The sequence below is a fragment of the Cupressus sempervirens genome, chromosome 5 (assembly GCF_028749045.1).
Source record: "Cupressus sempervirens isolate cs-2001-9-10 chromosome 5, ASM2874904v1, whole genome shotgun sequence".
In the NCBI taxonomy this organism is placed as follows: Eukaryota; Viridiplantae; Streptophyta; class Pinopsida; order Cupressales; family Cupressaceae; genus Cupressus; species Cupressus sempervirens.
Window position 1 is genome coordinate 861998557 of NC_143122.1, and position 17426 is coordinate 862015982.

General features: G+C 31.5%; 1 protein-coding gene across 1 annotated transcript in view; it reads right to left on the reverse strand.

Annotated features, from left to right (window-relative positions):
* Nucleotides 1–532: 532 nt before the first annotated feature.
* LOC149558640 (disease resistance protein RML1B-like) overlaps nucleotides 533–17426 on the reverse strand; it is a 29743-nt gene continuing 12849 nt past the window's right edge. Inside the window, exons 3-6 of the mRNA XM_089830981.1 lie at nucleotides 2821–3108; nucleotides 1395–2726; nucleotides 1078–1149; nucleotides 533–967 (exon numbers count right to left, since the gene is read on the reverse strand). Of these exons, the coding sequence (XP_089687107.1) occupies nucleotides 533–967; nucleotides 1078–1149; nucleotides 1395–2726; nucleotides 2821–3108 (2127 nt within the window). The remainder of the gene's footprint in view (nucleotides 968–1077; nucleotides 1150–1394; nucleotides 2727–2820; nucleotides 3109–17426) is intronic.

Sequence of the window (17426 nt, forward strand, 5' to 3'; positions counted from 1 at the left end):
TTCAAATTAATTGATGCTTGATCATAGAATCATGAAAGTTTTACAATTCCATTGAATAAATATATTGCAATATATTGTTTTATTTACTGATTGAAAAATTTCTATGCTTGTATACATTATTTCTCCACTTCTTCGGTTTATGCGTACACTCTTATTGAAAATAGGAAGATCAAATGGAATGCAAGCAACAGTTGCTAATGGTCTAGCATCTAAAGATGGTGAATTTGGAATATTATTTTTTACAATCTTGCATCTTAATCTGCATTTGTATGTTATAGAAAATCATGACTTTACTATACGATAGGAAATGAATATCACTGAAATAGCTAATTTAACAGAACTATTTCTACTGCAAAAAATCAGCTGTAATGTCAGAAGGATATCAAATCTAGGTACAAAAGAAATTTCTGGATGTACTGAAGAACAGAAATAATTTACAGAGTAATAAACAGAACATTGCTTGCTTGTTTAAATGCTTTTTTAGCTGTGCTTGTACCGTTCCTGAAAATTCACTGGAAACTGTTTATTCTAATTACAAAATGGAGTTTACGAAGATTGAGCTGGCGAATCGTTTACACAATTCTAAACTTTTCGCTGTCACAATCCATCCACGTTTTAGTCTGGCGTTTGTTGGATTTACAAAGAGAACCACACTCTCATCATTACAGAATTTGTAATCTTGAAATACTTGAGAGTCTTTTGCCCACTTCATCATGTGTAGAGCACTGGTGTTTCCATTATTCATTACACACGAGGTGTTCATATCATCCACTACACATGAGCTATTATAAATATGGCCATCAACTGTTACTTCAATTTTGGAATACTTATCTGCTACTAGGCACAATAAAATCGCTCCTTCTAAATCTCCATATACAAACTTCACAGAAAGTGGTCTTTCAGTTTCTAGTAGGTGCGAGGGAATGCCCTTCAGTGTAATATCTTGGCAATTGTGAGCAAACCCTTCCTACACATTTTGCAAAAGTCAACCTCAATCATGAAATTGTCAATTAACAATGATGCAAATATTAGAAATCAAAATTCTATTTTGAAGAACACATATTAAATGCCCACTACCATTTCAGCGACGTTCTCCATGTTGATAGTTGCTCCACAAAGAATGGCTGTTGATACACTCGATGGAAAGGACTGGCCATGTTTCAAAGGGAAAGATCTAATTATCACATAATTGAAATGCCATTTCTTTGATAAAGTTTTGCAATGAAAACAAAGTTTAAAACGAATGAAGTGGACAATATTGGGCTATCATATAAATGTGGAGCTGTATTCTACAATGACAATTAAATTTATATCAATCAATAAACACACAAGCATTCTTATAATGATAGTAAAAGAGGCGATGTGTGAAAAAATTCCTATATATTTATACTGACCAGAATATCTCTCCAGGTAGAGCTCGAGACTGTGTTGAATGTGGATATCTGAAAATATGATAGCTTTTTTAACTGCTCCAGTCCCTGAATCCTCCTCAGCCTCCAACATTTTTCTGCTTTAATTTCATCTATTGAGCTCAGGCCTTCCACATTCAGGCTTTCCAGTGCATCACAGCCACTAATATCAAGATATTTAAGGTGTCTGAGATTAGAAAGGCATGTAAGAGTCTTCAATGCTCGGCAATCCATCAGCTTTAGTCTTACCAAACTGTCTGGCAAACCCTCAATATTTGTCAAATATAGATTATTGGAAAGGTCAACAATCTCAAGGTTGGGACAAAGTGATTTGGCTTGAGGAATATACACCTGGGTTATGCGGCTATCTCTTATGATCAGATTTGTTAAACCACTTGCATTGTTCCAATTAGAAACTCTCATAGTCAGATTGCCAAGATCATCTGCTCCATGATTTGCACTATGGATTAAAAATCTCTCAGATGGAGCTCTACCTGATTTCATTTCCATTTGAAACCCATCAAACATTAAACACCACCGCACATCCAAATTCTTAATATTGGTCCATGCAATTCTTTCTGGCAACATCCTCACTGATAAACACCGAGATATCCGCAGTCTTTCCAAATGCACCAACTGTTCAATATCCCCAATGTCAACCAGACTGAAGCATTCAAATAGAATCAGTTCAGTTAACCGGCCCAAACATTTCAAAGAGGATGGTAGACATTTCAACGTTAGGCTCCCAATGAATAGCTGTCCTAGGTTTCCCAGCTTCTCAAGATTCTCAGGCAGTTGTTCCACGGTGGTATGGAGTATATTTAAATATTTCAATGACCGTTGATGTGTGGTTCCACTTGGCAATTCACTCAGCAAAATGCATCCTTGCAGATCTAAGTACTCCAGGGTGGAGATTTCTCCCAGATCTCTGAGAACAAGCTTCTTGCAATCTCGCAATGATAAATATTGAAGTTGCAATAATTGAGTGAATGAATTGGGCAACTCTTCCAAATTTGTGCACCCTGATAGATCTAAATGTGTTAGGTTTCTCACTTCCTCAAATTTAATTGGGAGTGATGGCAGACTTTTAATGTTTCTTGAAAATATTTTGGCATATGTTTTCTTCAGCTTTCTGAGCAACACTTGACATCTACTTTCTGGCAACGATGAATCTAACGAGGGTGCATCTGTGGATGTTATGTCGAATGAGCTGCTTGAGGAAAGAACCTGGTAGCTTTTTCTACGATGAAAAGATGGCCTAGAATGGAAGAGCTTAAAGAGCGGACACTTTCTATTGAACGGTACTTGTGAGGGCTCCTGCCATTAAAACATTCTTATTTTAATACATCATCAACAGAGAATAAATCGGTCCTTCAATGATGATTGAAAAATAGAGAACAAATCTCCATACCTCAACAGCATAACATAATGTGCTCAAGTCCTTTAAATTGACATCAGAAAGCTCTAATACTCTCAAACTTCTTAGGGAAAGACTTGGAGGAACACAGCTGCAGTTACATTTAGTCAAGCGAAGCCATATCAAATCTCCACAAAATTTATTGATGTCAAGTGAGCATCGTAGCACCAGAATGCTCAATCCACATAGCTCCTGACCGAGTAAATCTTCTGGCAACTGAAAATTCTCATGATCCTCATCACCTTTAATTCCTTGAACAGAGCAGGGTTTTGATTGCAACAGCTTTTAAAGAACACCAATAAATGAAAATTAAGGTGTCGAAAATATTGAATTTTGAATTTAAGTAAATTAAAAGCATATACTAGTTTAAGTAACACAGTAGACGTCAGCTCATCCTAATATACTTAACCGTTCATGAGCCCATTAGATAGACCTAGGGATCTGTGTAAGAGATATGATACTATTAGTGATATGTTTTCTAGACAATAATTAAATGATAGATTACAAAATTTTAGATAATATATATTGGGGTAAATTAAAACCTATTTTATGTTTAAACTATTTAGGTATTAACTATATTAACTATTATAATTCTTAAGCATATAGGTAGTTTGTTATTGCCTATTGCATATCTATTTTTACATCTTATTAAGAGATTATATTATTTTGTGTTATTATATCTCTCACTTTTATCTATATAAGAAAAGTGCTTGTACATTACTAATCATGTGAGTAAATTTACCATTTTGATGATTTACTTCTCTTTGTAAAGGTTTATAGTTGTTAGTTTAGTGTCTCCTTCTTCTTAGAATCTCCATCAATTCATTTGAGGTCAATTTCAACAAAAGGTGATTCATTGTTGATGCATTTTATTTTGAATTAATGGCCGATCTGACATTTCTCTATTGATTTTTCAATCGTAGTTGTCAATGTTTGAATATTTTTACTTATTTTTTAGGATGCCTTTAATGATTGTTTTATTTATACTCTATTAGTGATGGTTCTTGTCCCTAGTGCATAATAGACTACTTTGTATCTTGTAAGCTCCTTTGGTTAGTGAAACTTAACATGCTTGTCAACCAATTTGTACAAATGGATTTCTTTCTAATTTGATCAGATTTTTGTCAAACACTTTATTTTTAAATTAGATTGTCTATAATCATTTCTTTTTTACGAATCTATTGTTGTCTTAAGTACTTGGTTATAGTGTTCCATGTTACCATCAAATTATTTGACTACACTCATTGTATTTGGCTGTTGTATAGCTTGTGATCATTTTTCTAGTTCAAGTTACAAGTGGCTTTATCATAGATTGAGCTATATTTCAGAAAGGCCCTTGTGCATTTTGTGATATGGTCAATTTTTTGTACCAAAACCTACTTTTCTAGCTCTCTATCTCCTATCTTTGATTTACCTTCATTTCCTATCAACATTCTTTCATGTTCAACACTGTCCAAATCGAGGTTAAGTTTCTTATTTTAAGTGCAATGTCTATTTGAAGATAGACATTTGGTTTAACTTGATGGTTGGGTTTGACATCATTTATGTGACTCGTTTTGTTGCACATTGAGCCTTGTTCAACTATTTGATAAGCCAATTATTGGCCTTCTTTTTGTGGATCTATTTCTTTTCTATTGAGTTCTTTTATTATCTCTATGCTCACAACACAAGTGGATTTTTTTCCACAAGGTTTATCATTCAGTGATGCTTGAACCACTAATCAATTTTATTTTAAAATTTTTATTGTTTTATTTATAATCATTTGCATGGATACAAAATTCATCAAATATTTTTCTCCTAAATTTTAATATATGACACACAATAGTGTGGGTAGGGCCTAGTTACGATGTTAATTCAAATCTCACATTGGACATTAGTCCTACTTTTTTTCTTCTTTGAACATTTCTTTTGTTTTTTAAACTTGTCTATTATTCCTAATAATGTGATAAAATTCTCATGTTGGGTGTGATCATACCTTGTTTTTGTTAGTAGTGATATTTTAACTTTACATAAAGAGTTGACTTGTAGAGTTATTAAATTAATGGTTTGCACAACTACCACCTTATATCATCTACTCAATCTCCACTAAAATTCTTTACCATAGATCATTTTTTTCCTTTTTGGAAATTATCTTGTTTCTTCATGATGGCTATATATATCTTTTTTGAAGAACCATTATTGAAAAAATTGTTTTGTTTATTTTTGGGAAGGGAAACTATATGTGCAATGGGGGGATTTTTTTCTCACTCATCATAGTGAGAATTTATCATCAAGTTGTATAATGATATTCCTACTTTTGGAACAACTTTATAAATTAGTATTTAAAAAGTATAGAGCTTTAGTTTCTAGAGTTACTTTTAGAACTACTTGATCCACTATCATTGGATACTTCCATAATCCTTATTGATAAGTTCATCATTATGGATTCGTATTTGACCAATAATGGGTGATTTTTTATTGAGTCCCATATTAAAAGTTGCTTGACACATTAGAGAGTTTATTTAAAAAGTATAGAGCTTTAGTTTCTAGAGTTACTTTTAGAACTACTTGATCCACTATCATTGGATACTTCCATAATCCTTATTGATAAGTTCATCATTATGGATTCGTATTTGACCAATAATGGGTGATTTTTTATTGAGTCCCATATTAAAAGTTGCTTGACACATTAGAGGGTTTATCTCTATTATTTGATTATATTTGGGATACCAATTTTGTTAATTTATCTTTTCCTTTGGATCTTGCTCCAAATGAATTTTTAATTTGGTTCTTTTTTGTCACCTTCTGCAATGATTAGTTATAATATTGATTGGTTCATGACAGAATCTTTTAATGTCTTCATAACACAAGCATATTTTGAAAGAAAATACTGTAATATTTCATTTAGATTCTACTTTACTATTCTAATCTATAATGAGAAGCATTCTCATATTTGTATATGATTTATTTTCGTCCCACGTGGAGAAATTGGGTCTTTTAAGATTAGACTATATTTTATCTTCAAGAACTCATCATTTCTATAGGACATTATCTATTATACGGAACTATGTAGTCTTCTATATTCTTTCTTCTAGGGAGGTATTTGATTATATGTACATGATGTATTTAGTCATTTAAGAATGTCATTGAATCCTTAATCCAGACCTTTGGTTTATTTTCTATGTTTTAGATGGGATTTTTCTTATATGCTTTATTATCATTATTTTATTTTCTTTATGTGATAAGTTTATTTTTTACATTTTCATTATAGACATGGGTCACTAAAACATTTTAGTTGTTATGACCTATATTGCATCTTTATTATATAGACTAATTATCTTCTCTCCAAATTGTACTTAAAGGGGTGTTGTTGATTAAATTAATGTTTAATCTACACTCAAATTATGCTTAGATATTAGTTATCATAATTTAATATTATGTGCATTGTTATTTGAACCTACATCATTAGATATTATCTACTACATACCTTCAAGGTGTAAAGTGTGACTAATAAGGAGGAAATATGATTGGGAGAAGAGTGTTAAAAATGAACACAGAGAGGGATCCATTGGAGTGAATAAGGATGAAGTCATAGAAAGCAATGATAAATCTATGTTTATAGGTTATTTTTTTAACACATCTAAATTAGATACTTGTAAATCATTAAGGAAGAAGTTGTTCAAAAACCTTCAAGCTATGTAGACTATTAATTCAAGAGTAAAGGTGCACAAATCAAATCAAATAAAGTATAAACTAATGTTGTAAGAGATCTCTAATGAAAAGGGCAATTAAAAATGAAGTTATAGGTATATAATTCATGTCAAGTCCCAAGTAAAAAATTTGTTAAAGAGAATTAAAGGAATCTATAGAGACCATTCTAATTATAAAAGGTAGCTCTATTATCCTATGTATCTTTATGTTTGATAAAGTGATAAAATGTGCCATAAATATTTCTATTTCATTAAAAGGAAAGGTTGTTATGTTTCACCCTACTCCAAATTTGATAAAGAGTGTCACAAATATTTCTCATGTATTTATACATCCACCAACAAAAGGGAAATAATTTTTTTTTGCTAGAAAACTTGTGTAAGGTTGTTGATTGTCCCCCACTAGTAAGGCAAGCAAAAGAAATTGTCAGAACAAGAAATCATAGATTTAAATACCTATCAAAATGAAATCATGGGATTAAATGTTACTATAATATAATTATTTACAAGGACAAGATTATTTTTTGTTTAGAACATTGTCAAAGAGATTTAAACTATTACACTAGAGTTTATAAATTTAGTTATCTAAAATGAGAATCAAGCAATTAGATTTACAAAGAGGAGATTAAACATTTGAGGAGATTCAAAACAAATTAATTATTTGAAAATTTTACATATGATAAGAATATTGAAGGAGAGTAACCTAAATTTTTAAAGAAGGAAAAAAATATTCTAGTAGAATCATAGACAAGGACAAAAAAAGTGATAAGTTTATATTATTTTCTTCGATAAAATAGGTAGGAAAATTAGGTAATAGGGTAATCAAGGAGATTTTTTTTGTATGAAAAGATAATATAATTTCAAAATTTTAATACATCTATCTGTATGGACACACATACACACAGATATGTATGTGTGTGTGTGTGTGTGTATGTATGTGTGTGTATACATATGTATACATATATATGTACACACGCACACACACACATATGTATGTATGTATATATATATATATATATATATATATATATATATATATATATATATATATATATATATATATATATATATATATATATATATATATATATATTATATATGTATGTATGTATGTATGTATGTATGTATGTATATACATATATGTGTGTGTGTGTGTGTATACATATGTACACACACACACACACACACACACACACACACACATATAGACATACATACATACATACATACATATACATATGTATGTATATATATACATACATATATACATATGTATATATATATATATACACACACACACACACACACACACACACACACATGTATGTATATATATCTATATATATCTATATGTAAATTTATGTATGTATGTATGTATTTATTTAAATGAATGTCTGTATGCATGTGTTGACATTCCAGTCATGTTTATTATTAGTAATATACACTTATTTAGATTGTAAGTTCAAATTGAGCATATTGTATAGTTAACAGTGTTAACCAAGCATTTCAGTTGTTATCGAGTTCTATAGTTGCTACTGAGTCCTATAGACATACTTTAGTTTGCATCGAGTAGTTACTACTATGGTGATGATGACCAGTGTAAATCACGCATCTCATTGTATGCCAAGTTTACCAATGCAAACTGAGTTGTGCATTGCTTATCGAGTTCATAGTTGATGTGATGTGAGTCTAGTGTTAACTAAGCTACTCAGTGTTAACAAAGTGACTCAATTTATATCGAGCTTGAAGTGATAGCATTAATCAAGCTACATAGTGTGAATCAAGTGATTCAGTTTATATACCAAGTTTCATAGCATTTGTCGAGTCACCAGTGCAGACCAAGTTTAAGATTACTTGGAAGTGATCAATATGGACTGAGCTTCTATGTCTACTGAGCGCATGATGATTTCAAGCATTAACAGTGGATGCTGAGTATCAGAACCTCATCGAGTCATTCTTCAGGACCCGATTTTCTACATTTTGGCTGACTTTGTAATATTTGTGCAAACTTGTATTGTGGCTAACTTTGTAATTATGTAAGTGGATTGATATATATGTAATGTGTTGTATCAAATCCAAATAATCAAAGAGAAGGAATGTAATCATCAAAGAAGAGAAAAAGAGTGAATTACAAAGGCTACAATAGTATAAGGAGCAGCAAAGATTTATCTATCACAGCAAGGTGATTTGTATACTCAAAGAAATCTCATGTAGCAAACCAAGTTGCAGATTAGAGATCAGCTACTGCTTCATCCTAACAGGTGGATTAGCCAAATCATTTAACAAGGTAGACCTAACAGTCTTGTGTAAATCTCTTTACTAAGTGCATACTTCATTATATGTTTGTAAATCCTTTAACAAGGTGGACCTAGCAATTCTTATTGCTCTTAATAGGGCAAATCATTAGAAGTGATAATTGTAAGCCTTAATAGGCCAACTTTATATTGCAGTACTAAAGCTTGTCAATATCATCCCCACCCTAGTTTTACTTTCTATTTGAAAAGTTTTTGGGTCACCAAATCTTGTGTTAAAATGTTGTCTATGCTTTTATGTTTTCCAGTTTCTCATGCATGTAGTTAGATCAGAATTCACATAAAGGATTAATTTGTAATTGGGATAAAAAAATTAATGGTCAGTGATTCATCCCTCCCCTCTCAATAACTTATCTTGTCATAATATTTCCAACAACATGTGTGTGTGTGTGTGTGCGCGTGCGTGCGTGCGTGCGTGCGTAAGTGCGTGCATGTGTGTGTAAGTGTGAAACAACTAGTAGAATACAACAAATGACTGAGATCAATATTATTTTTTTATGGTGTTTCATGTCACAATTTATTTATTTATTTTATTTTGTAACTACGTTTGAGATTTTTTTTTTTTGATAATTAATGTGAAAATAACTCTATAAATCTATTAGAATTTATAAGAATTCATTTCATCCTATAGATTTTCCTATTTATTTTGATGATAATGTTCGTTTAAAATTATGAAAGGAATGATATATAAAGCTCAAGGATTAGGGGAAAGTATACAATAAATGGGAAATCATATTGAGTCAACAATAAGGAAAAATTATGAAGAGCTTGAGTATGTTATATGTAGAGAAAATAACTATATAGTTGTTTCAAATTCAAGTAAGTTACTTCAAGGAATGCAATTTATATTGTGCTCTCATTTTAATAGGAAAAAATAACCATAATAAAACTATTGGGATATATACATATCAATTTCATAGGTGTGTTGAATAATATTTGGATTAACAATGTTGGATTATATAATTGAATAATGGATCTATGAAATGTTATTTTTAAATAGATTTAGATGTAGTTATATATCAAGTTTCTAAAAAATTAATGTTATAGTTCTGATCAGATCAAGTGGGAGAGGGACTGATCCCAATAGTTAAAAGTAACATCAAGTATCTAATAGGTGACACAAAGTTAATTCATAAGTTTTGAATTTAAAAAACATAAAAAATAAGGAAATTCAAAAAAATGTAGAACTATAAATAACTAGAAATTTGATACTAGAATGTAGGAATCACAAAATAATTAAAGCACTAGGAAACTAAAAAGCTAAACCAGTAGAGAAGAACTACTTAGACAGGGGACAAACTCTTTTATACAGTTTATTTATTTCCTTCAACTTGCCTAGGAAGGAGGTACATTTCATAGCACAATCAATAGTGTCATTTGAAGAGACCGCATCATCTTTGAGTACAACCTACAATATTTCCGATCTCTTTCTACATGTAAGTGTTCTTCCTCTATCTCTACATGAAGGGAATTTTTGCATCAAGCACTATTAGAGATAATTTCCATGTTTTAGGCAATATACCTGGGTGTTCTTCTTTCAATTAGGATTGTTGCAATTTTATATTGGGAAAAGAATTAACCATTTTATTTTCATCTTCCTCCATGAGAATTTGGTTATTGAGGTCATTAATTTAAGCAAGTCCATTATTTCCCAAATTTTATGTTTTGAAGTAAGTTCATTACTCGCTCCCCATATTATCGCATCATTTGTCCCATGACTTTAATCTGCTACCTATTTCTCTACAATAAAAGGGGAACTTGCAGCTAAATTCCATGGAGTCTATGATGATTTCATAGACCAAGAGGAAGAAAAGTTGTCTACAGAATTAAAAATTATTCCTTAGGTTGATCAAAGTCTATATATTTACATTTTTTCTTAACAAGGGGATTGACATAGCTGGACCTAGAGAAGGAAGGAATTTTGACAAAATATTGACTGGTGTGTGGACATCATGAAATTGGGTTTATTTAGCTCATTTTTTATGGATGGAGAAGGGACCACCTATAGATTTAGATCCAATTGGAAATTGTAAAGACATAAGAGGAGACCTCCATGAAGTTCTAAATAACATCATCACTCTTAACTTTAGCTAAAGACTATGACAAGGGGGAACACAATCCAAAAAGGAAAAAAGAAGTTGACATCCCTAGGAAATGATTGAGAATAAGAAGAAAAGGTGATGGGTATCTATTTAATCTACCTTCCTAAATGATTAACTTAAAGATAATAATTTCCATGTCCTTGTACAATATTAGAAACTCAAATCTATTGAATCCATTCTAGAAATGTGGAACCTTCTCCCCTGAGTTAAGAAGCCATTTCAAATCATCTTTGTAAATTACTTTGGAATCATTGGCAATTTGTTTTCCCTATGTGAGAAAGCTAGTCATCATGGTAATAGTTTTTGTAGAGAAATAACACTCCTTCATGGAAGACCTTACCACCATCTCAAGATGTAACAAATTTATCAAAAAAGTTTGATTTTGTATAATTGCATACCTACCACATAGTTATCAACATTTCACTCTTGAATAATACTTCACACCTTTGAGCTACTCTTTAATTATTTGCTAGTGTTAGGCCTAATTTGATTTAAACCACCACCCATATTGTAGGTCATACAATCCTTACTAGTATAAACCATAATTCAAAAGGACTGCTATAGCCGGGAGGAAAATATCAAACCCTAGGTAAAGTACATTTAAAAAAATAAAAAAATAAAAACTTAACAAAAAATTAGAGGGCTAGAGATTTTGAAAACAAAGTTAAATCTCAATTTCCAAGGAAAATAATAACATTTCACATCATAGTTAGCTTAAATTTTGGTATCATTATTGAGATACGATTAGAAATATCCTTTTTTTCTATGCATATGAATGACTTTGGGAAGATCTTAGAAGTCATTCCATGTAATAATAGAATTAGTGCAATGATCCTTAATTGCCAGCCTATCATAAACTTTGTTCCTCTCAAGATAGATGTGTTAGGATATAAAATCCTCCAATGTGTCAAGAGTATTGAAGATTTTTTGGTTAATGTGAGTTGTCTCCCATCGCAGCATTCATTTTCTTGAAAGCACCATGATGAAATTTGTGGCATCACCCTCCACTGTGATCCTTTTATAACCCCCTATGACTTCTAACTCAAGCCATGGTATGTAATACAAATTTCAGTAGTGTGAATGGTTTGGAATCCCAAATTCACCCAATAAGTATCCAATATACCACCTAGCATGTCCATAACAAGACCACCCCTCCCAAAAGACCTAGTTGTTGAGGGATCAGCTCTCAAAATTTAATTTCACCTATTAGGGATTAGAGGGACAAAATTAAAAGTAAAGTTGATAAAATGTTCAATTATAAATATTTTTATATGAAAAATATAAGAAAAATTTGAAGATTTGAATGCTCAAGAAGAATAAAACAATTATTTAGAAAAAAAAATAACAATTGTTTTGTAATATATCTATCAAGAGTGACTTTCTCAAAAAGAGATGAAGTATTAAAGATTTGAGATATTACCACACTGGTTCAAGCTAGCCAAGAGAAAGGTAACATTTATGAAATAGGGGTTGAAATTCTTATAAAAGGAAAGTATTCAAGTAACTCTAAAGCTCTATTTATGAACATTAGAATGTCAAAATAGAAAACAACAATCAATAGGAAAAGAATATGAAAATATTAAAGCATTCATGGTCATTATCAAGGGGGGTTGTTGAGATACCCAACTTCTCCTTCCAATGAAACATGTTATAACAAAGTAATTAAATAAGTAATGCAAAATCAATTACACACTTCTAGATGTTAATAAATATTATAGAGAAGAGAGAAGGTAAGCAGATAAATATTATCTATTTATTTTTATTTGTTAAGGTATACCTAAGATCTAGAATGACCTAGACATAACACTTATGACTATCCATGTTATTTTTGAGACTTATACGTACAAAGAAGAATCATAGAAGGGATTAATTATAGATGATTTAGTGATGATAAAAAAGAGTAGTTACATGGGTATTGTAGTGTTTTCAATATTAATAATATGTCTTACCAATGGTTTACTGAAGAATTCCAGCTCTATGATACTATTGATAGTTTTATAAATATCTATGTTTAGTATCTTTTTTAATTTTGACATATTGTACTTATGCTCATGTCCATCAAGCATGTTAAATAGAAATTTGTTTTCATTATCCTAGAGCTCATACATAGTGGTGCATGTCTTTGAAGTACAAGTTCAATAATAAAATCATCTAATTAATTGATAAAGAGAAATAAATATTTATATATGTTATCTATTGACCCATGTTACTATCTAAGCTAGTACATGGATGCATCGTTGGTATGTTACAATTTGAAAAAAAAATAGTACAAAATGTATTCATGTAATATATATGTAATCATACATTTGGAAATTCAAAATTATAATTATTATAATTTCATGTTAACAGACAAGAATTTGGTTTATATTCATGTCCACAATACAAGTTTACATTTCTACCCAAATAAATTCTATTTCTACAAGGACTTCACTATCCATCTACTTATAATATGAATCTTTATCATACTTTCTTGACTTGTCATTTTTGTCATTTCTACTATTTGAAGCTAGCGGTACTTGAAAATATGTTGAGGATTCATAACATGTTAGAAGGTTATACATGTTCACCAAAATCAACATATTAAAATCTGTGCAATTAAAAAAAGGTACTTATAAATGTAGTAGGATGAATATGTAGATATTTTTTTTTAAAGTAAATCATTAAATTTTTTTGTTCCTTAGATGTGTATGATAATGAAAAATCTAGAGAATAAAAAATATACATAATATAGAATTTACATGGAAAACCTGATAAAAGTATACTAGTAAAAAAGCATTGGGCAATGCCTCTCATTTTTATTTTTTAGGAAATTCTAGAGTTGCAACAATGTTCAAAGCATATGAATAATCATGACTTCAAGTTGCATATAACAACTAAGCCATAGAGTCCAAATTAAAAATCACTTACAATATTTAGTAAGTATGACCTATATAACTACATGTAATTCATCTATTGAATTGACCCGACACAATTGATGAATTCCAACATTTTCCCATTTGAAGTCAAATAAAAAAGTTGTGAAATTCCTTTACCGAAAAAGCATTTCCATTGCTACCTATTATTAGGTAGTCTACAGACCAAGAGAGGTTCTATACCAAATTAACTTCTCTCTCCTTAAAGCCTTAATCATACTATCTACATGGCAAGGGTATACTATAAGAAACACCCACCTCCCCCCCCCCCCCCCGTGCCCCCCCCTGCCCACCCCACCCCCCCACCCCTCCTCCTTTAGAAAAGGTGTAAAAACTTGGCGAAAGGTGTAAACTCCTGATTAAAAAAATTAATTTTTATGCTGAAAAAAAACACTTTTCAAAGACAAAATAATAATCTCCATTGGCGAATCATTCATAGTCTCTCAAATAATGTTTAAAATCTGGGCAATTGTGTTATTTTAAAACCACAAAAAATATATACATTAGCAAACAAAAAATAACTATCATAGTAAAATATTATTTTTTTGGGTGAATCATTTCATTGTATTAGATGAAAAATATATACATTAGTGAATAATAATAATTTCAAAATTAAACATAAATTTTGTGGGTGAATTAATTCATTGTGCTACTACTAGACATAAAATATATACATTACAATTATATGGTTAAATTTTATAATAATATTTCTCATCTTAGCAATTCATAATTATATTTCTCATCTTAGCATTGCTCTCATAAGGCATAAGTTAATCTTTAGTAAATAACAATTCAATCTATGCCCAAGGCTCGAAAAATAAAATACAATTCATAGCACTTGGGTAAACATAGTAATATTTTTTTCCCTCTGGCATTTTATAGGTACAACTCCCTTTACAAAATATTTATCATTGAAAAAGTGTAAAATTAGTGATAGAACGATAGAACCCCTTCAAAGTATTATAAAGGTGCTCTTTCAAAGCACTTCAAACCCCTTTGAATCTTAGTTCAAAGCAGTTCAAAATGGTTCTATCACTGAAGACTTTTGGGGAAAAGTGATCATGATTTATTCAAGGTTTTCGGTTCTTGAGGCATTAATTGATATGTTAGGGGGTAATGATTTGGAGTGATGCTTTAATTTCAAACATGTAAAGAGTTGTAATCATGAATTGGAAAGGGAAATCTTTCACCAGAAAAGTAGATTGTTTGTCAGAGGAAGGTAATCATTGCAAAGACAACTGCAAAGGAAAGTTATTAAATGAAGAGGTCTTGTTATGGGTTTTGCAATGTGTGAATCCAGCCACAACTTATTTCCCATGAATGCCTCATTTTGAGGTTGTACTTCTGCCTGTGTGTTCTCCTTTCCTTTTAAAGGAACTTAAGTCCCTTCTTTTTGTTTGTTATGAGAAAGATTGAATTGGAGGAGAGGAAGAAAGAGAAGGAAAAAGGTTTGATTTTTCTCAGCAAGCTATAGGTGAGAGTACAAAAAATCCCTCCCTTTATTCTATCCTGTATGTGCATTTCAAAGAAAGAATTAGTAATAGGTATTGGGCTTTATTTTCCTTGCTTGAAATTAAGTCTGTTTTACATTTCTTCGAGAATGTTTCAAGTTTAGAATGTAAAAAACCTATCATTTGTGATACTAATTTGGAGGGTGTCAAAGTGGAAAAATTGCAAACCAATTTTCTTGAGCAAGCCAATGGGGTGAATGGTTGTCTAGAAATTCTAACCAGTAGTCTAATTGAAGCTGTGGCTTTTCCCTCTGCTCTATTGAGTCCTGAATTATTTTAGTTTTATATTGATCACTACGATGTAAGGAGTAAAATCATTTTGAACAAAGATGGAGAACCTGTGTTACCTATTTCCAGGGCAACCATTTCCTCAATTTTGTGTTTACCTAAATGTACCTTTGCTACATTCACCTCTACCGAGTCTTTGGTCAAGTACTAAGAAAAACCAAGTAAATACTGTAACATCCTAGCTAGGAAGTGGATGGCAACCAATTACAGAGGTGGTTTAAGGCTGCCCAAAATAGTCACTAAGGACCATATGAAACCTCATATTCATGACCTCATGGTTTTGTTACATCGGGTTAAAGGTTCAGGTGATGTTTTTCTTTTTGAAGAATGGATGTATCATTATGTGGAGATTATTCTAAAAGGAAAAGAGTTCTTAGATTGGGCTGAGGTAATTGCTAGTTCATTAAGGAGCTAGCTTAAGCATGCTAAAGAATCTATAGAGAATTTCTACATGGCTTCTTATCTGACTTAAATTGCATCGCTTGTGTGAGTAATATTACCTCTCTTCCACATGAAACCTGGATTGAAGATATAACCATCTACCAATACTGCCCTCTACTCCAAATGGACATGATGTTAGAAGAATTAAGGAAAGTGCATGATGTGCTAATAGAGAGTGTGCATGTGATCCTAAAGAAAGCACCAATTCCAAGGATATCCTTAGAAGCCCAAAACTTAATTCAAAACTATGGGAGCTATTTTATCTAGTTTCCTAAATTTACCTATTTGAGGGTAGGTAGCTTTGAAGAAGAACTGATGAAATTTCCTAGCTACACACTTGTTTGTTTTGTATTAGCTGAGGTCTGTAGGCAGTTGTTCTTAGTGATTAAAGATAACTTGCCTAAAGAGAACTGGGAATTAGTTTCTCCTATCAAACTTGGCCATTTAACCTACAACATCATGATTAATGCCTTGGTCATTGCAAGAAATTTGATTGGTTTTAATTTTGGATCCTATCAAGTAAGGAGTTATTTTGATAGCAAAGGATTTGCAGCTCAAGTTCTTGGTTTAAAAGGCCAATTGTCTATAGTTCCACATTTAGAGAATTTGTGGGAGGATTACAAGAATGAATAGGATGTGTTAAGAAGAGACCATTCAAGATTAAAACTTCATCAAATTAGTGCCCTCAAGCTGAAGTTTCAATTAGAAGGAGTGGTTGAAGATGGTTCAAACATTGTTGAACTAGGATGGGAAGAAGCAAGTGAGTCAAGAAAATTAGAAGTGGATTCGGACCTAGAAGAAGAAGATGACATAAATTTGAGAACCAGATCCATCCTCACTCACCTGGATAACTGGCTAAGGAGAAGAAGCATGAGGACAGTCAATGAATAACAAGCTAGAAAATCTCTAAAAATGATTTCTTTTTTTGAACCACTAACTTCTTACATTCTGGTTTCATCTCCTAACATTCCAATTTTGTCTCCTATTGTAGGTAGTTTATCGACTCCTAATAGGCAGAAAAGAATGTAATCTCCCGTACAAAACACGACCCTCAGAACTAGGTCTAAAACCAAATCTGAGGCACTCATGCAACAAGAGATTCAAAAAGAGAAAGCAATGGCTCAAGGATTGGGTCTAGGCAATGGATTTAGTCTTTCAAATAATGCCGATGGAGATGTCGATGGAGATGTGTAGAAAATTGAAACTCCTGGGACAAACCAACTCAAGTTCATTACTCCTACCAAAGAAGCCCAAGGAATCTCCACTACTCCTGTTATCCCATCTTGGTTGTCCAATTCAGTCAGCAAGAAGAGGAACCTACAACCTATGTCTATACTAGTACAAGACA